This window comes from Rhinopithecus bieti, unplaced genomic scaffold, assembly GCF_001698545.2.
Source record: "Rhinopithecus bieti isolate Rb0 unplaced genomic scaffold, ASM169854v2 scaffold_15336, whole genome shotgun sequence".
NCBI lineage: Eukaryota > Metazoa > Chordata > Mammalia > Primates > Cercopithecidae > Rhinopithecus > Rhinopithecus bieti.
The window spans coordinates 2,715,940-2,737,167 of NW_016808678.1; the positions used below are offsets into that span (position 1 = coordinate 2,715,940).

At 40.6% G+C, this 21,228-nt stretch overlaps 1 protein-coding gene across 1 annotated transcript in view; it reads left to right on the forward strand.

The window, feature by feature from the left end:
• Positions 1-21,228, forward strand: part of COL4A3 (collagen type IV alpha 3 chain) — a 158,853-nt gene that overhangs the window by 89,115 nt on the left and 48,510 nt on the right. The window contains exons 9-22 of the mRNA XM_017886959.1: positions 1,973-2,035; positions 2,169-2,204; positions 4,159-4,200; positions 4,424-4,501; positions 4,966-5,028; positions 5,824-5,883; positions 7,185-7,229; positions 7,504-7,557; positions 8,763-8,804; positions 10,998-11,082; positions 12,273-12,308; positions 15,321-15,485; positions 17,969-18,061; positions 18,725-18,820. Coding sequence (XP_017742448.1) covers positions 1,973-2,035; positions 2,169-2,204; positions 4,159-4,200; positions 4,424-4,501; positions 4,966-5,028; positions 5,824-5,883; positions 7,185-7,229; positions 7,504-7,557; positions 8,763-8,804; positions 10,998-11,082; positions 12,273-12,308; positions 15,321-15,485; positions 17,969-18,061; positions 18,725-18,820 — 958 coding nt within the window. The remainder of the gene's footprint in view (positions 1-1,972; positions 2,036-2,168; positions 2,205-4,158; positions 4,201-4,423; positions 4,502-4,965; positions 5,029-5,823; positions 5,884-7,184; positions 7,230-7,503; positions 7,558-8,762; positions 8,805-10,997; positions 11,083-12,272; positions 12,309-15,320; positions 15,486-17,968; positions 18,062-18,724; positions 18,821-21,228) is intronic.

Sequence of the window (21,228 nt, forward strand, 5' to 3'; positions counted from 1 at the left end):
TATTATATTTTTTTTTTTTTGAGAAGGAGTCTGGCTCTATCACCCAGGCTGGAGTGCAGTGGCGCAATCTTGGGTCACTGCAACCTCCGCCTCCCGGATTCAAGCAATTCTCCTGCCTCAGCCTCCTGAGTAGCTGGGATTACAGGCGTGGGCCACCATGGCCGGCTAATTTTTGTATTTTTCGTAGAGATGGGGTTTCACCATGTTGGCCAGGCTGGTCTGGATCTCCTGACCTCAGGTGATCCACCAACTTCAGCCTCCCAAAGTGCTTGGATTACAGGCGTGAGCCAACACACCCAGCCAATTAACTGGAATTCTTTTAACTTAGTTCAGAATTATATGTAGAAATTCCTGGGTAGAGATGGAATATTTGCCTAAGTGAGTTTGAGTTGAGGCTGCTGAACTCCTGTGTGGTAAGCCATCCCAACTGAGGATGTGAAGTTAGATTAGGAGCTGCAAAAAATGCAGAATGATGCAGTTAGGAGCCATTATAGGCTTCTGAGAAGAGATGCAAGATATAGTGGCTCTCGCTTTTTTTGCTTAGAAAACATTTAAGAGTCCAGATGCTGAAGGCAGGGGATCCAGGAAGAAGAGATAATAGTAATCCAAGATATTGATACATTCTTTAAATGTGTATTGATTATCATCTATGTATTAGTCATTGTGATGACGTTGAAGATATAATGATGGTACATTCGATTATACAAGAAATATTTTTTACCTGCCAACTATGTGCAAGGGGCTATTTCTAGGCTCTAGGAATACAGCAGGGCACAAATCAGCCAAAATGTAGATTTAAGGCTGGGCACGGTGGCTCACACCTGTAATCCCAGCACTTTGGGAGGCTGAGACAGGAGGATCACTCGAGGTCAGGAGTTTGAGACCAGCCTGGCTAAAATGATCAAACTCCATCTCTACTAAAGATACAAAAATTAGCCAGGTGTGGTGACATGCACCTGTAGTCCCAGCTACTTGGGAGGCTGAGACAGGAGAATCACTTGAACCTGGGAACCAGAGGCTGCAGTGAGCAGAGATCATACCACTGCACTCCAGCCCAAGGACAGAATGAGACTCTGTCTCAAAAAAAAAAAAAAAAAATAGATAGATAGATAGATAGATAGATAGATAGATAGATAGATAGACAGACAGATAGATAGAAGATAGAAGATAGATAGATAGATAGATAGATAGATAGATAGATAGATAGATAGATAGATATTTAAAAATTTGATGAACCAGGCATGGTGGCATGTACCTATAGTCCCAGCTACTTGGGAAAGCTGAGACAGGAAGGTCTCTTGACCTAGGAGTTATAGACCAGCCTGGGCAACATAGGAGACCCAGTCTCTTAAAATGTATATATATTGCCTTTATAGAGCTTACATTCTCATGGGGGAAACAAAAAAAGTGTAAATGAGTAACTCTATGGTGTGTGAGTAATAAATGCTAAAAATAAAAATAATACAGGAAAGCAGGATAGGCAGTGTCTGGGTTGGAAGGTGGGTTAGAACTTTGGATAAGCAGGAAGGCTTTACGGAAAGGACGACAATTACATAAAGACAAGAAAAGGAAAAGGGAGTGAGTCATACAGATACCTGGGAAAAGGGGATTCTAGGCAGAGGGAGAGCAGGTGGCAGGTCCTAACATAGGAGCATGCTTGGCCAAAACGAGAGACAGAGAAAGGAAAAGGGAGGAGAAAAGAGGTGGGAAGAAAGACAAAAGCAAAATTTTGAAACATCTGAAGTAAACTAACTACTCTGGTCATTTTAGAAACGGTATCGTCCAGATGGTCCTGCCAGCCTGTTACACATGGCAACACACTTTTTGATATTTGTTGTCATTAACTGCAGCCACTGAAAAGGGAGGTGTTAGGCTCTCCTGATTTTATTATTTTAATGCATTTAATTAATGGACATTGTTATTAAGTGAGAAGTAAAGTTAAACTCACTCTTATTCTTCTCTCAATTTCAAGGGTTTGCCAGGCCCTCCAGGTTTTCCTGGGCCTGTTGGCCCACCTGGTCCTCCGGGATTCTTTGTGAGTATCAAGTCATCCTTGCTACAGACTCTGTCAACTAATAGATTCATTATTTATTATTAACAAGTTATTAAAAGAATTTTTCTGGTTGGATGCATTTCCTGCTGTGATTTTCATTTGTGGATTTTTCTAGGGCTTTCCAGGAGCCATGGGACCTAGAGGACCTAAGGTAGACTACCATTCATATGATGTAACAGCTAGCACACCCTACTCAATCTCAAAGTCAAACCTGGCCTGCTTCTTCATGTGGGTCACTGTTAGGTACCTCTCTGGAACTCACAAGGATTCCTAGCAGGGAAGAGCATGGCTAGCTTCTCTCACCTCTCTTCTCCTTGCATTTCAGTAACTTGATCCCTGATACAAAGAGTCTTAATTCAATTTATAAGAAGCTACTTATCAGGAAAAATGCAAGGATTCTTAATCCACAGGTTTTCCATTTCTGATCATCTCACACAGCACATTATCCTCTGAGTTTTTGTAGTATGCTGCTTCACAAAGCCAACCGGGTCTTATGCTAGTAAGTAAAAGATGACTATTTGTGTGCTCATTACACAGGGTCTTGCATGCGTTTCTGTTAAGACAAGGCCAGGCACATTGGCTCACGCCTGTAATCCCATCACTTTGGGAGGCAGAGGCGGGTGGATCACTTGAGGTCAGGAGTTCGAGGCCAGGCTGGCCAACGTGATGAAATCCTGTCTCTACTAAAAATACAAAAATTAGCCAGGAATGGTGACACATGCCTGTAATCCCAGCTACTCAGGGGGCTGAGGCAGGAAAATAGCTTGAACCCGGGAGTTGGAGTTTGCAGTGAGCCAAGATAGCACCACTGCACTCCAGCTTGGGTGACAGAAAGAGGCTCCATCTAAAACAAACAAACAAAAACAAACAAACAAAAAACAAAAACAAACAAAAAACAGAAGTGCAATTGTTAGTTTAATTATAAAAATGTTGAGTGAGGCTAAGCCCCAACAGGAAATTAGTCCTAAGCACAGTATCTCCTACTATCAGGTAGCCTTTTCTTTCATTATTATTTTTCTTTTTTTTGAGATGGAGTCTCACTCTGTTGCCCAGGCTGGAGTGCACTGGTGTGATCTTGGCTCACTGCAACCTCCATCTCCCGGGTTCAAGCAATTCTCCTGCCTCAGCCTCCCGACTAAGTGGAATTACAGGCGTACAGCACCACTACTGGCTAATTTTTTTTGTATTTTTAGTAGAGATGGGGGTCTTACCATGGTGGCCAGGCTGGTCTCGAACTCCCAACCCCAGGTGATCCACCCGCCTCAGCCCCCCAAAGTGCTGGAATTACAGGCGTGAACCACTGTGCCTGGCTCGGGTAGCCTTTTATATGAGGTATTTTCTAAGATACTTTCATATTTATTATCTTATTGGTACACACAAATACACACACACACACACATACACACACACACACACACACACACACACACGCATGCACCCTGAGAGATGGATAGGTTCTGGTTAAGTGAATTGTCCAATAGACAGTACATGGCAGAGCTGAGGTTTAAAGTGTTTTGATTCCCCTCAGCTTTGGTCTAACAAGGGGAAGATCTGCATACTCATGGGTGAAAAAGCAAGCAGGTATTAGTTGAAATGACAAATCAGCCATCATTAGTGAAGAAACTATTTGCATTAGACTCATGTCACTAAACTACCAGTGAAGTCGGGTAGCTGGAATTCTATTCTTAGATTCTCTATTAAGTATTGAATTTCAGAATCCTGAAATGCAGCTACCCATTCTTATTTTTAAAACAAGAAAACAAGGGCATCAGGAAGTTAAGTAGCCGACCAGTGGGATCAAAACTAGCTACTGCAGAGCCAGAAAATATGCTCTGAGCTGGGTTCCTTTCCCTCCCCCACACCACTGCGTGTCAGCATTTGCCATGTTAGCTTTCTGTTTAATCCCTTAAGCTTTCTGCACCTCAAGAGTTCCTCCTCTAAAAGAAACATATCAATGCTCTTCTCTAAGAAATAGCTAAACTCATTTATCATTCTAAAATGAAAGTTTAAATATAAATGCTCAGTTACAAATATTGGAACTTTGATGAGTTTAGACTATTCATATTTATTTTTAGAAAATAATTTGGTTTTGTGTTTTCTTACAGGGTCACATGGGTGAAAGAGTGATAGGACAAAAAGGAGAGCGGGTAATTTAAATACTATGTCTTATTAGCAAGCAAGATATTGTATGTCCCAGAGCATATCAGCCTATACCGTTTACTTACTGGTCAAGCGGAAATTGATGGGCCTTCATTTGTTCTATCTTCTCGTATAAGCACTAAAGGGGAAAAGTAGACCTTTCAAATGCAGTAACATTGAAATGGTGATGCTGTTGTTTATTTTCTCACTCCTAAGTGTTTTTGTCTTTAGGGTGTGAAAGGGTTAACAGGACCCCCGGGACCACCAGGAACAGTTATTGTGACCCTAACTGGCCCAGATAACAGAACGGTAATTCTTCAGTTTTATGATTAGGGTTGTGCCTTCCCGTGTCTAGGACGAAGTCCTCGTGACCCTGTACCTCTTTTACAATATCTTGTTATCTAAGCCCAGTTCAGCCCAGCTTCCTCAGCCAGCCAGAACCTCCAGGATTTATTCCTTCCTGTCCTTTACTCATAAATCTTGGAAACATTACACAGGGAAGATCTGAGGCTCAGCTTGGACAACAGAGTGAGGCTTTATTTGAAAAAAAAAAAGAAGATACTTAAAAAAAAAGTTTGCAGGTAGCTTCAGTGAGTTCACAGGTATAAATTTGAAATGTGAGAAATGGAAGGTGTATTGGGTTGTATTAACATAAGGCACATTCATAGTTTGTAAACCCAATTTATTGAACAGATAGAGGATTTGTCTCACTGTTGAATCAGTGAAATCTCATTTCATCCATTTATAACAATGTTGAACTGTTTCTTTGACAGGACCTCAAGGGGGAAAAGGGAGACAAGGGAGCCATCGGCCAGCCTGGACCTCCTGGACCCTCAGTAGGTTATTTCAAGTTATATTGTCCCCATAACACACAAAGTAGAGCCCTAGTATTTAGTTTGATGTGTGTTTTGTCTTAAGTTTTTTTTTTTTTTTTCAGGAAAGTAAAGGAATAAAAGAATGGCTACTGCACAGGCAGAGCAGCTATTGCTTTTAAGTCTTAATATTGGCTAAAATACAATAACATTTGACTGCAGAGATCATGAATACACTAGAGTTATTTTACAGCCATTCCTTGCTGAAATCCTTGCACTGTTGTACATGCATCCAATGCCGCCCATCTTTTTTTTTTTTTTGAGACGGAGTCTCGCTCTGTCGCCCGGGCTGAGAGTGCAGTGGCCGGATCTCAGCTCACTGCAAGCTCCGCCCCCCGGGTTTACGCCATTCTCCTGCCTCAGCCTCCCAAGTAGCTGGGACTACAGACGCCCGCCACCTCGCCCGGCTAGCTTTTTGTATTTTTTAGTAGAGACGGGGTTTCACCGTGTTAGCCAGGATGGTCTCGATCTCCTGACCTCGTGATCCGCCCTAAGTGGCCTCCCAAAGTGCTGGGATTACAGGCTTGAGCCACCGCGCCCAGCCCCAATGCCGCCCATCTTATGACTTATCTTCAGCATCAGCTTTTTTAGCATCTGTTTTTTAATTACTATTCATCAATAAGATTTCTCTCTTAGATGACTCAGCACTTAAACATGTTTTTAAATGGCAGAATAACCAAAAGGGACAAATTAATAAAAATCAATGTAAGTAAAAAAATCAGTAATTCATAAAACTTGACATAGCTTTGCTTAATACAGGGACTGCCTGGAGAATCATATGGATCTGAAAAGGGTGCTCCTGGAGACCCCGGCCCGCAGGTAAATTTGGAAATTCGGTGTCATGTGCAGTTTTGATTAGTCAGGACTTGGGACTCTTTAGGTTACAGGAACCAGATGCCCAACTCAAATTAGCTCCAGTTAAAAATTTTTGTTCTTTAAGATTTGGGAGGCAGGATTTACCTGCTCAAGTATCTAAGATGTTCAAGGCTAAAACAGGGTTCAAGGACTTCAGAGCCTGGAAAAATGAGGGCATGACTCCCTGTCCATCTCACTTCTGCTTCTCTCTGCATATCAGCCTCATTCTTTCCTCTGGCAGATGATCTTCCACGTCAGGGGAGATGGGGAGAAAGAGTTACCCTTGAGCAGACAACTTCAGGCTGATGGCATTAGAGGAGAAAGAGAGCCTCTCTCTCCCTGTGTCCATTTATAAAATCTCAGGGAATTCATCTCATTGGCCCAGCTTGGTCATATCTGTTCTCACTCTGGAAAAAAGGCTGTGACCAAGAGAAAAGGGTACTATGATTGGCCAGGCCAGTGGGGCAGTGGACTACTTAGATTGACAGTGCCATCAGAACCACCCAGAGTGAGGGAAGGGCAGCCCCCACAAAGGATATAGGGCAATCTGTGACCAGAAGTGGGTGGCTGGAAAAATGGAAGCAGCAGGGCCCACAACCCTACCCAGATCAATTTTGGAAAGATTTAAATCCATCTATTGTGTTAAATTTCTATAAGTTATACTTTTGGAAAAGTAAAATCTATAAAAATTATACATAAGCAAAAAACATATTTTTTTGCCTCAGGAAAAAAATATTCAACGAACATGATTTTTAAATTTTATCAGGAAACGCAAATACCATAAGTCAATCAACGCTGCTGGTTGAGATACCACACTATACCTTTTATACATGTATTTAAATACAGGCACACCTGGAGTCCGAGGAACTACCAATATTTCAAATAAATGAATAAACGGACTGTGAACACCTTCCCTTTTCTAGGCTTCCTTATTTACTTCTCTGCCCAGTGTGATTTTTATTTTCCTTCCAAGCTCAGGATGAACAGCATCAGGTCTAATTTAAGTTTGGCTGTTAATGTCCTTCCTTCCTTCTCTGACTTTCTCTAGTTTCCCATTCTGACTGGCTTCTGCCTTCCCTGGAAAGAGAGGGCTGTTGTGTATTCTGTGGTTAATAGTTTTTCCTTCTAACACCTGGGTGAGGATCTTTACTCAGACTTTTCATGCCTGAAGTCAAGAGGAGATGATTATATCACTTAAGATTTCCATATTTGTAAAGTTAGCCATATTTATTAAACTTCATGTTTTTTATTTGTTTTTGCTGTAGGGAAAACCCGGTAAAGACGGCGTTCCTGGCTTCCCTGGAAGTGAGGTATAGACTTGATTTGGCCCATGGAGGTAGTAAAAATGTCAGTCCTACTAGCTGAAGAAGGAATTTTAAAAGTCACTAAACAGTTATAAACAAACAAAAAGCTTACAGGTTTTAAAAATTGCACTTGGGAATCATAGTTTTACATCTCCACTGTGAAGAGAGATCATCTGAGCACATTCCTTTGTTTCAGAGGAGTTCAAATTGCCCCTGCTCCCCCCGCAGGAGCAGTTGGCTCCTGTGTCTTCTGACCCATTCCTTTTGTTCTTTTCTTTAGGGAGTCAAGGGCAACAGGGGTTTCCCTGGGTTAGCAGGTGAAGATGGCATTAAGGTAACCCTCTCCCTAATACCCTATTTTTAATAGGTTGGGTTTTGCCTATGCTTTTACTTTTACCTACATCCTGGACCTAAGTACAAGGTATTACAATAACAGGCTTCATACAAATACGCTACTAGGTCTGTTAAGAAGAAAAGAGAGATGTGGCAACTTTACTTAAACATTTGAAGGGTGTTCTTGAGGAAAAGATATTAAACTTGTGCTGTGTACTTGAAGCTGTCTGACTTAGGACCAGTGAGATTCCAGCTTCCCATGAGGAAGAGGTAGAAAAAGACCTACAATTGTAGGAAGTTTGTGGTTATTTGAGATCAAGCATAGGCTAGACTTCATGAGTCTCAATCTGAGTCATGATACATTGAAAGCTTGTGGTCAATTAGTTGTGAACTGTATTCTGCACTTCTGACAGTATGTTACAAACATTTTCAAGTCATGTGTAGTCATGTGTTACTTAAAGATAGGGATATGTCCTGAGAAATGCATCATTAGGTGATTTTGTCATTGTGCGAACATCATAGAGTGTACTCACACAAACCTAGATGGCAGAGATTGTTACTCTAGGCTACAAACCTGCATATCATGTTACTGTACTGAATAACGTATGCAATTGTAACACAGTGGTGGGTGTTTGTGTATCTAAACATAGAAATTGAGTACTAAAAATATGGTATTATAATCTGATGAGACCACTATCGTATACACAGTCCATCATTGACCCAAACATTGTTATGTGGCACATGGCTATATATGTAGGTATATGTACAGATTTAAGATTTACTCTTTAACCATATCACTTCCAGTAGAATTCTGAAATGCCTTCTTGAAGGAAAGGGGGTTGGTTACAGCGGAGACACTTGGAAATGCATACAACCCACAGTCTGATATTCCTGTGCCTCTAACCAGGGTGAGAACACAGGAATGAGAAATGTACATGAACGAGCACTGAAGATGGTGTTGTGAAAGAAACCTGGAGAACCACCAGGGCAACAGCAACTTCTGTACAACCTTGTAGATAGGATTCCTTACCCAGATACGGGCTCTCCAGGAAAATAGTTTAAAGTCAGTGTCCCTTTAACTTTCATTTGGTTTGTACATGACTTCTAAACATCAATATACTGTTCATTTTAACTGTACATCTTGCTTTTTATATGTAAATACTTTGGGTGACCATATTCACAATTTGTAATTGTCTTTCACTGTAGGGACAGAAAGGGGACACTGGCCCTCCAGGATTTCGTGGTCCAGTAAGTGTGATTAAAGACAATATCAATGCTATCTTTGATCAAGTTCTTTAAAGTAGCAAGGAAATTTTGAATCAGTGTCTCTCATTAACTGTGTGAGAGAGATTGTAACATTTACCTCGTTATCAAACCAGGGCAGAAAATAGCTGGTCACTATTTGTCCCTTTGACCATGCGTAAATATTTCTATTTGATCCCTGGAAGGTACTAGTGATGCCCATGCTGGGCTATGGAAGAGACGGAAAGCTTTGTCTAAGCAGCCCAGGCCCAAGGTGATCCTGCATCTTCAGGGTAGAGGAGGACAGTGAGGCAACAAGGGATGAAGAAGTCAACTTCTCATCCCCCGCACCTGGGCCTGGGTCCTGAGCTTTTAGGCAGCAGACGCTAAACTACGGGTTTAATACATGGTCAGCGAAAAGCAATCATTCCAGCCCAAGCTCTGTGTAGCAGGCAGTGCTCCCCTTCCCAGCAGACATGTATTTGATGTCAGCTCCTAACTGCAGAAAGCCACATTCTATATTCCGTGACTCTGCAGCTGAAGAAGAGAAGAAAGGGGACCCAGACTCTGAGTGCTGGTGTTCGTTCATCTCCTACCTCAAAACACAGTGGTTCTCACATTCAGTGTGCCAAGCAAGGCTGCCATGAATGATCATGCAGGTTAAACAAAATGGCACGTTGTGGCAAAAGGGTCATGAGGGGAAAGAGTGTCCTGTTAAAAATGCAGTTCTCAGACCCCCATGCTCAGTAATGTAACTCAGGAATTGGAGTGGGGCCTGGAAATCTGCATCTTTACCCTGAAAGCAAATGATTTGGATGCATAGAGCCCCTGTCTTAGTCTGTTCTGTGCTGCTACAACAGAATACCTGAGACTGAGTAATTTATAAAGAACAGAAATTTACTTTCACAGTTCTAGAGGCTGGGAAGTCCAAAATCAAGATGCTGGCCCTTGGTCTGGTGAGGGCTTTCTTGGCTGCATCCTCACATGGCAGAAAGCAGAAGGGCAAGCTGGCCTGAGGCTGCTCGAAGCCTCTTTTAATAGGGCCTTAATCTCATTAATGAGGGAGAAACCCTCATGGCCTAATTACCTCCTAAAGGCCCTACCTCATACTTCTATCACACTGATAACACCTGAATATTGGAGGGGGCACACTGAAACTATAACAGTCCCAAAATACTTTGGTAGAGTTCCCAGGAAGGTTAAATGAGTTATTTTGTGAAATCACTTAGCACTGTGCCCAACATTTGGTAGGTGCACACATATCATTACAGATTTCATGGTGGACATTATTGTTATATTATTAATATAATACTTTTGTGATTTTATACATACTGCTTAACTACAAGGCTCTTGTTACTTCATCTTAAATAAGTCAACAAAGTAATTGATCCATCTAGCATATGAAAATACAAAGAGGTTTTTTTAAAACCTTTGATATTTCCACCTTGCTTCCTTCAAGATAAATGTACTGAATGTTAAATGAAATCTATGTTTTCATTACATTTCAGAGGAATTCTTAGCACTCTTCTCTGTGTATTTTCTTATATTCGATTCCATATAACTCTGTTTGCAGCTTCTACTAACCTCAAAAGAAGTTCAACTTAGGAAGGAAACGGTTAAGAACACCGGCAGTAGGTCCACTGAGCATGTCAGAAACAATATTCCTCGATTCTTGCAGGCCACAGGTTCCCTGGAATTTAAAGAAACAATAAATACAGTATTTTTTGATGTGTGGGTTCCATACACTTCCAAAATGGAAATAAGTTCAGTCCACCAGGAACAGCATTTTTGAAAAGTAAAATAGAATAGAATAAAAAGTATCGGGGTTGATCATATGTTGTAAGAATAAGTCATTGTTTTGTGAAACTCTCATTTTTCTATACATATGCACACATACATAGGTATGTATGAATGTGTACATATAAATGTGGGTGTGTAACCTGAGTCACATCATAAAATGTATTTCTAATTGAAAGCCCATAAAATATCTGATACTGTGATACCACAAAGGTCTACTTATTTAAATTTTTCCACCTACATTTACATGACTGTCATACACCTGCTAACATGTAAACCTATGAATTCAGGAAAAGAAGGAAGCCATCTTTGGGCCAAAATGAAGAAACTGAAGTAATTATGCTTGGTGAGCAGCCCATAAATAGCTATCATTTCTCTGTATTCATTTCTTTCTCCTCTAAGACAGAATATTACGACACATACCAGGAAAAGGGAGATGAAGGCATTCCAGGCCCACCAGGGCCCAAAGGAGGTCGTGGCCCACAAGGTAAGACTAAATTTCTTCCCAGAGCATTTGCTGAACATATTTCTGGTTTTCTTTCAAGGTAATAAATAGCATGTGCTTATAGAGTTGACGTGGGTGAGGAAAGGGAAGGGAGATCTCTTCATTTTCATAGGGCTGTTATTTTTTGATGTCTCCTACTCTTCATATTTTTATTTCATAGGTGGTATACCGAGAAGGTAATTAAATTATCTTTATGTAGCAAAGCATAAAGTTCAAATCTGTCACGGAAACACTTGCTGGGGGGCAGGAGGAGGGAGTACAAGGCATTGGCAATCTCAATGGGATTATGAAGGGAAAAATGGAGACCCTGAACAAACTTACAGAGATTTGCAAGGGGGAACTGAAACTCTGGTTTCCCGGCTCTTGGAACAATGATCTGTCCTTGATGCCATGAATTACTGTCACATGTACTTATACTGTATCTCTTTGGAGAAACCCAAAAGTTCTGGGCCAATCCCTCTCATCTCTGGCTACATATTGGAATCCCTGGGAACTTCTGTAATGGCCTCGCCAAGGTCCCACCCTGTCATTCTGATTTCATTGTCTGGAGGAGGGCTCTGGACACTGGTAGATGGTAAAAACTCCCTGGACTAGTCCAGCATGCAGCCAGGATTGGGAGCCACTGATCTGATCAAATTATTGATATGAAGAAGATTTCAAAGGAAAATTTTACTTAAAAGAATACAATTTCCCAGTGTCTTTAAATAAAAGGACAGATGAATACAGACATTGATATAGATTTTCTTAAAAATCTGGTTCACTGACTATACATCACTCACATGTATATATAAAAGAATTATAACCCCCAGGATATTACAGGTGGAAGCAATCTAAGATGGAACACCAAGACAAACTGCAGATCCCGGATGTTCCAGCACTGTTTGATTTTCTGGCATCTGCACTTCCAGCAAAGTGCTGAACACACAACAGGCTCTTAGTAAATCTCTGTTGAATTATGGCGGCATGATTTACTTTTGAGTGTTAAACTTCTAAGATTAGTTTTCTCTTGTCTAAATAAGAGAAAATTTCTAACGTTTGTCTAGGTGAGAGTAGGAACAAATATGAAAACTCTGTATTATTAACTATCATTATATTGTCACCCAAGATTTCAAAAGTGGATGGGATAGCATTTACATCTTTCTAAGCGATTAATTAATGTTATATATTCCCAGGTCCCAGTGGTCCCCCCGGAGTTCCTGGAAGTCCTGGTATGTCCATGTTTCTTAGGGTACAAGTAGAAATGCTATTACAAAGGAAAATACACTGTCCTCTATTAATTTTGCATTATTTACATAAGACAAATGTTTCACTAACTGATCTAAAAGTGTTTCCAGGCTGGGTGCAATGGCTCATGCCTGTAATCCCAGTACTTTGGGAGGCTAAGGTGGGTGGATCACCTGAGGTCAGGAGTTCGAGACCAGCCTGGCCAACATGGCAAAACCCTGTCTCTACTAAAAATACAAAAAAAAAAAAAAAAAATCAGCTGGGCATGGTAGCGCACACCTGTAATCTGTAATTCCAGCTAGTCAGGAGGCTGAGGCAGAAGAATCGCTTGAACTTGGGAAGCAGAGGTTGCAGTGAGCTGAGATGGTGCCACTGCACTCCAGCCTGGGCAACAGAGTGAGACTCCATCTCAAAATAAAATAAAATAAAATAAAATAAAATAAAATAAAATAAAAGTGTTTCCAGCTTCTTAAATTGTCATATTTGCAATTTATAGTGGAAGAAGGAGTGGAGCTGATACAAACTGATATAGAAATGCTCTTTTTCACTTCTCAGCAGTTTTAACTAAGTGAAAACGCCTTATTGTCAGGAATTTTTACAGTGACTTTGGGGTATGAGCAGGGGCCTTGAAACTCAGAGGAGGTACAGAAATAGAAAACAATGTCATGGTAATGTGGTTGGTTGAAAATGGTAGTTTTCATAACATATCATGAGTTGCATAAGGATGCCTACATTACACTTTTTCTGTAAAGTTCTGAACTTTCGTCTGTGACTGATTAGTTTACCTTTTGAGAGCGGAAAAAGAGTTGGATCAGGGATGGTCCACAGGGACTCATCAAGTAGAACTGTAGCGTGTTCTTTTTAATGAAAACAAAACTAAGAAAAAAGAGCAAAATTTGATAAACTATTGGGCAGGTGCCCTGCCACTGATCATATTTTTCTCTGTATAATGTATATTATACTACTTCATAATTTTGAAAATTACTCAAAATTAAGCAGACTGCAGAACTATAAGTGTACTATAATTCCACTATTAAAAAAATAGATACAGAAATGGATAAATATTATATGTACCTGAATATGCATGGAAAGATATATCTCACACTGTTAATAGTAGATATCTCTTACAGTTAGAATGGGGCAAAAAGATATTAAAGGTATTTTAGAGCTCTGAACATTTAAGAAGGCCTCCTCCCCTGCCAGGCCACTAAGTTAAAAAAAAAAAAAAAAAAAAAAAAGGCTCCTTTAAGAAGCCAATGAGTGGAAAATTACAAAGCTCTAATTCCAGAAGAATTTTAGGATTGTTTTTTCTGTTTCTGTGAAAAATGGCATTGGTATCTCGATAGCGATTGCATTGAATCTGTAGGTTGCTTTGGGTAGTATGGTCATTTTAACTATATTAGTTCTTCTGATCCATGAGCATGGGATGTCTCTCCATTCGTTTGGGTCCTCTTCAATTTCTTTCACCGGTATTTTGTAGTTTTCCTTGCAGGGATCTTTCACCGTGTTGGTTAAATGTATTCCTAGGTATTTTATTTTGTGTGTGTGGCTACTGCAAATAGGATTGCCTTCTTGACTTCTTTTTTGGCTCTTTCATTACTGGTGCATAAAAAAGATGCTACTGATTTTGATATGTCGATTTCATGTCCTGCAATTTTACTGAATTTGTTTATCGGTTCTAAAAGTTTTTTTGATGGAGTTGGGGGTGAAGAGAGATTAGTTAATGGGTACAAGCATACAGTTAGATAGAAGGAATAAATTCTAATGTTTGATAGCAGAGTAGGGTGACTATCGTTAACAACAATGTATATTTCAAATTAACTGGAAGAGAGGACATGAAATGTATTCAACACAGAAATGATAAATACTTGGGTCATAGATACTCAAAAATACCCTGACATGATCATTACACTACACATTCAATACATGTAACAAAATCTTACATGTACCCCATAAATTAGTACAAATATATATGCCAAAGTAAAATATGATTAAAAAAATACAAAACTCTGAAACAGATGTCAATCAGAAGTTTCTGCCTTTATGTTCAAATAATAGGACACAATCAGATATTACCTCAGCTGGTTTCTCAGCCCTTTGCTGGTGGCATCTCTCTTCTTAATAGTTAAAATGGGCCGGGCGCGGTGGCTCAAGCCTGTAATCCCCAGCACTTTGGGAGGCCAAGACGGGCGGATCACGAGGTCAGGAGATCGAGACCATCCTGGCTAATACGGTGAAACCCCGTCTCTACTAAAATACAAAAAACTAGCCGGGCATGGTGGTGGGCGCCTGTAGTCCCAGCTACTCGGGAGGCTGAGGCAGGAGAATGGTGTGAACCTGGGAGGCGGAGCTTGCAGTGAGCTGAGATCTGGCCACTGCACTCCAGCCTGGGTGACAGAGCAAGACTCCGTCTCAAAAAAAAAAAAAAAAAAATAGTTAAAATGTTTGTGGGACAGACATTTGAGACTATCCGCTCCTCACATTCTCACCATTTTAAGATTAGGGTGGGTTTTGTGCCACCAGGCACAGCTCCTTTCCCAGGAGGTGACCATCCCTCATCATACCCTTTTATGTCTAAGACATTGGCAGGAATAAAGTCCACTTCACAACTTTCTCTCTTTCTCATTTTGGACACTGGAGGCATCCTCTAGTCTCTAATAAAAAAAAAATTTACAAAGTAGCATATATGGAAATATTCCTCACTTCCTTTTAAATAAAAAGATACAGTGCATTCCAAACTCTGTTTCAGTTTCTTGCAGTAAATTAGACAAATTTTCTCGTGGGAATGGAATGTTCTGCACTTTGCTGTACTGTGGTTATTTAACAAGGCTACAGATGAAAAAAGCAAGGATATTCACTTTTTTATTTAAATGTGTTATGTACCTCGCCATTGTGCAATTTTTATAAATAAAATTATATTACTCTTGCAATTAAAAAATAAATTTGTATTAATCAGGAAAAAATATAAAATACAAGAAATGATTATTTTCTCCAAGGATCCTCAAGGCCTGGCCTCAGAGGAGCCCCTGGATGGCCAGGCTTGAAAGGAAGTAAAGGGGAACGAGGCTACCCAGGAAAGGAAGCCATGGGGACTCCTGGGTCCCCAGGTTGTCCTGGTTCACCAGGCCCTCCAGGATCACCGGGACCTCCAGGACCACCAGGTAAAGATGTGGAAGGGGATCCCTTTTGTGTACAGCACCAAATGACAGATGTGTGCAAACCAGGGGCGACAAACCCTCCTCACAGCTTAGCCACCAGTCTGTGTGGTTTTTATGAGTTATCTTTCCGATGGTCTTCATATTTCACTAACTCTCTGTGAAAGAAATTGATGCAATGACTACTTAACAAATGCAGCCAAGTCTTAGCCAGAGTTTCCCAGACAGCAGAGCCGGAGGCAGGGACAAAGAGAGTGATGCGGGGAAGCATGGGTGGCTATCAAGTTGGCCTTGACCAAATGCAACTACCTGTTCAGCCCCAGAGACTATCTTCTAAGAAGCCTGTGTCAGGGAGAAAGAGGCAAGAGTGTATCCATTTGCTCCTAGTTCCCATGGGTCAAAGATTTCCCCCCAAGAGAGGAGCAGCCCCCCATCTCCCATCCTCCCACTTCCAGGCTGTGTCTGCATGGTTCCCAGGAAGTCCTATTCCTTGGCATCAGCAGGGAAGCCCCAGGACAGTAGGCCAGAGGTGTGCCGCATGGGTGTAAGGCAACATGCTATGAGGTGAAGGGGTCAGAGATGACAGAGCTGTAGCCCAATGGACTTGAAGTGGTGCTCAGAGGTCCTGACACAGGCATCCTCTCCTTCGCATTCCTCTACAGAGCCCCCTAGCATTCTGTGTTGGCTCATAGGTACAAGAGGTCCTCACGAACATATTTTAATGTAGCTTTTCTGGGGCCAGGTGTGGTGGTGTGCCTATAATCCCAGCTTCTTCCAAGTCTCTTTTAAGATGGAGATTTAGTATCCTCTTTTTTTCTATGTCAAGGCTGACATACAGAGTTCACAGGGCTAATGAAGCTAAAGCTGGGATCTGGGCCCAGGCGCTCGTGGCTCCCTCCCAGAGGTGTCATGCTCCCTCAGTGCCTGCTACACTCTGTCCAGGGGTCTTTGCTTCCTACCTTCCCTTCTCTAAGCAACACCCATCTGTCCTTCAGACTGCAGTTTCAAGTTCAAGTCCAGCAGAAAGCTTTCAGTGAGTCCACATCCTGTAACTGCCAAGGTTATCCCAACTGTAGAAGTTTTCACATTGCCTTATCTTTGTCTTTGTCAGTTTTTCTTACAAGAATCAAAGTATTTTGAGGTCAAAGACTATATCTTTTTAACTGTTTAAGCCCAATATGTAGCATGGGGAACACTGCAGGTACTCAAATATTTTTTTAATTAAGCATTAATTGAGTATGAAAATGTGTAAGTATACAAAAATGTATGAATGTAGTATTCATATAAGTCTACACTAAGTATTAAACTTTTATCAGATTGTACCATTTAAAGATGACCTTCCAGGTATTTTAAAGATGCAGAAAACTGATCACAAAATGGTCATTCTTCTGTGTTCCAATGAAATTAAATGTTTCTAGTGGTACCTTGTTTTTCTGAAATTTGGGACAGCTATGGTACTGTTTTTAAATATTTACTTTAATCACCATTGCCTTCAACCTGTAATTGAAATGACAGAGCCAACCATTAGATTACTGAACACAATTAACCAGTTTAAGAGAATTAGCTGTTCATTGTAACATTACAGTAGCAGAAAATGTGGAAGCTGAAAAGAGCTTTCTTAGAGACCTGCCTTAAGAATGACAACTCAATTGATATGGACAAGCAACAAAGAGAAAACAGATGATACCCTGAGTCAGAATCTATTTTCTTTTCTCAACATATATTAAGCATCTACAGTATATCAGGAAGATACAATGTATCAAAAAATATCCAGAATAAGATTTGATCCTTTGCCTCAAGATGCTAAAGGGATTGTCCGTGTATTAGTCCGTTCTCAGGCTGCTAATAAAGACATACCTGAGACTGGGTAATTTATAAAGGAAAGAGGTTTAATTGACTCACAGTTCAGCATGGTTGGGGAGGCCTCAGGAAACTTACACTTATGGTAGAAGGGGAAGCAAACATGTCCTTCTTCACATGATGGCAACAAGGAGAAGTGCTGAGCAAAATGGGGAAAAGCCCCTTATAAAACCATCAGATCTCATAAGCACTCATTCATTATCACAAGAACAGCATGAGGGTAACCACCCCCATGATTAAATTACCTCCCACCAGGTTCGTTTCAAGACACATGGGGATTATAGAAGTACTACAATTCAAGATGAGATTTGGGTGGGGATACAGCCAAACCATATCAACTTGGAATAACTGGAAACAACTAAGTAAGATAAAATAGGTTGATTCTGTGACAAAAAAAAAAATTATATAATGAGCTTTCGAAGACCAACTACCTTAAAAATGCCACATCTATGTAATATGAAGGGAAGAGCTGGTCACCATGTCTTCTCAGTTGCAGATAAACTTTTAAGACTAGGCTTCCAATACAAACATGAGAGAGATGCACTTTAAATAATACATATATTACAACACTCACTACATTGAAAAAAATAAATAAATAAAAAATTGCCTTTGGTGCTGTATTTTTACAGGTGACATCATTTTTCGCAAGGGTCCACCTGGAGATCGCGGACTGCCAGGCTATCTAGGGTCTTCAGGAATCCCAGGCATTGATGGGCCCAAAGGTTGGTTCAATCAATAATGTTGTATTAGGATAAGTCTTTTTCATCATCATTATTATAATTGATTTTCCCCCTGAGATAACAATGATCCCAAATAGCTACCAGTCAGTGATGATTTTGTTTATCTGTAAATCAATAATTTATTTGGCACCTATGCAATAAATTGTTGGATATCCCTAAAATGTGAGTTTTCGCCTGCATGCAAGGAAAGAATCACTGAAATAGATGTTTTACGTTAGAGTCTTGGAATTTCCCCTTTCAGAAGAACTGTATAGCTCAGAACATTAAAGTAAGCAGATCTATAATAGATGAATTTTAAAATTAATATGTATAATGCCTTCTTTATAGAAACAGATACCCTCTTTCTCTTCCATAAAGAAACATGCTCTCTCCCTTTTTTCTCAAAAGACACAACCCTACTCAGTCCATTTTTTCATGTTCCTACTTTTAAGAGTCATAGGAATGTGCGGTATTTCACTTTCTTCTTAAGGATGCAAATGCTGTTTTAAAAAATGCCTTTAAAATTAATATGTATAATGTCCTAGATAATTTTCACTACATAAAAATGTTTAAATGTAATAAATGATAGTGTGGTTGGAAAATATTTGTTTTTTTCTGAGGATGTGGTGTAGCTTTATAAGTAATGCTAGTGTACTCTCGTTGCAGGAGAACCAGGCCTGCTGTGTATACAGTGCCCTTATATCCCAGGGCCCCCCGGTCTCCCAGGATTGCCAGGGTTACATGGTGTAAAAGGAATCCCAGGTACAAACAATTTGCATGCAAGTGTTTTTGCAAGCACAAAAGGGTCAATACACTGGAAGAAAATAAAGGCATTTGATAGGTGGATGTCATGATGTGGTTTATGTGAACTTGGAGGGAGAGTTTCAAAAACATATATTTTATTAACATAAAGTCAGCCAAAATCCAAGAAAAGCTGGTATTTTTCCCTGTTCCATTTTAGTTGCTGACCCCTAGCAAAGTATTGTGTTAGGCAGGAATTGTCAACACAGAGTCCTACAAGAGAACAGCAGTTAACTGAAGGCAGTGAAGCAGCTGCATGAAACAGATACCCTCTTTCTCTTCCATAAAGAAACATGCTCTCTCCCTTTTTTCTCAAAAGACACAACCCTACTCAGTCCATTTTTTCATGTTCCTACTTTTAAGAGTCATAGGAATGTGCGGTATTTCACTTTCTTCTTAAGGATGCAAATGCTGTTTTAAAAAATTGCAACATCCTCAGTGCTGGGGACAAGAGAGTTGCAGAACTACAGTAAACAAACTGAGGGCACATTTGAACGGGCCAGCAGGCACTCGCTTCCAGCCCATTGTTACTGTGTAACATGTTAGGCCCTGCATTAATAAATTTTCCAAGTTTTCATCAGAAGAAAGGAATTGGAATTTTTATTTCAATCTCATGGTGTTTTTTAAAAAAAATATTAGCCACTAAGTCAAATTTTGAAAGGGGGAAAAAACAAAACATTTTATAGCCAGTGTCCTGAGGCTTAAATAAAGGATGATTCACAAGTCTCCTCTTGACAACTCTGTACCAGGCCAGGACTCTCTGTCCCACATGGTTACTCATGGCTGTCACCACCTCTGCTTTTGACCTCCCCGTCTTCAGTCACAGAACTGCCTATGGGTAAAACTTTGAAGTACAAAACATCTCTGTTTATTGACTGCGTTCCTCTGCCCCTTGTGCCACTCCCGTCTACACAGGGCCTCTCTCTCCCTTGCTACCACCCACAGTCCTGACTCTGCCACCAGCACCTTGGTCTTCAGACAGTGTCATCAAATTATGTATCATTAACCAGTAAGAGTTGAAGTTACAGAGCCCTTGGCCTGTGTGTTGGGCACTGTTTTAAGTGTCTTACGTGCCTCCATTCCTTTATTTCTCACATCAGCCCTAGAGGTTGGTGCTGTAATTAACCCCATTTGACAGATGAGGAAGCTGAGGCATCAGGTGGCACAGCTGATAATGTGGTAGAGACTGAACTTAAATCCAGAGGCGTGCTCTTGCCCTCCACGCCTGCATCCCCTGACCGCAGTGCTGTCACCTGTCTCCTAGGTGGCTGCTTTTGGGGAGTTAATCCAAAGGTCTACCTGGCAACCTGGATAGGGAATATGATATGTTATCTCCATCCAGTAGCCATTTGCATTGGCATAGGGTCTTCTGGGAGACTGGGTCTCAATCCAAAGAAGAAAGACTAATGGCGGCAGCCGTGGACACTGTGGCCAGCCACTGGATGACATGCACTTGGGCAGGGATCCTTTGTCCCCTCAGGTCCCACTCACTTCTCCTTTATCAAGGCCTCTGCTACTTTCAATGGCTGCCCCTGCCCTGGCTCACAGGCTTGTGCGGGAAGGAGGAGTGGAGAGGTAGGGGCTGTTCCTCATGTCACTCCTGTTCAGTATCCAAATATCCAAGGGAAGTGTTCTATTAAAACAAAAACCAAAAGGAAGAAAATGAAGGAGGGAAATAAGGAGGAAAAACAACAAAAGATAAAAAATCATTATTTTCCTAGACTCTCCTCGAGTCCCCTCCTTGGCTCAAGGTGAGCAGGTGAGCAGCTCACTGATGTTGTCCACTCATTGCATTGTTGTATTTTTCATAGTTTCTCTACATTTGGCCTATCCAGGTGCAGCTCAAAGAAGATATGTAAGCAGTAAAATGGTTTGGATCCCTATAAAAATATACACCCCAGCTCAATAGCTTGCAAAAAAATAGAATCTGAATAAATATGTGTTGATTAACCGACCAAAGACCCACCCAGAAAGTCATTTAAAGGGATCATCTTTACAGATATTTAAATATCTATGGGAAATATAAAATTGTACAATAAAATGCAATTTGTCAAGAGACATTCAAAACCTTAGAAAAGTTTGTGACCATTTGCCTCTGCCGTTATACTTTTAAAAATTTATTATAAAGGAAATAATTGGATAAATCTGGAAAGCTAAATACCCAGAGACATTTTTCAAAGCATTGTTTACAACAGTCAAAAGTTGAAAAATGTCTAGCTAACTCTAAATGTCTAAAAACAGCATTTAGCTAAATAAATGATGGCTCACCAACACAATAGGCAGCATGCAGCCATTTAAAACGAAGCTATAAATTCATACTTATTGACATGTGTATACTATAATTCCAAAATAGTGTGTATATGAGTCCT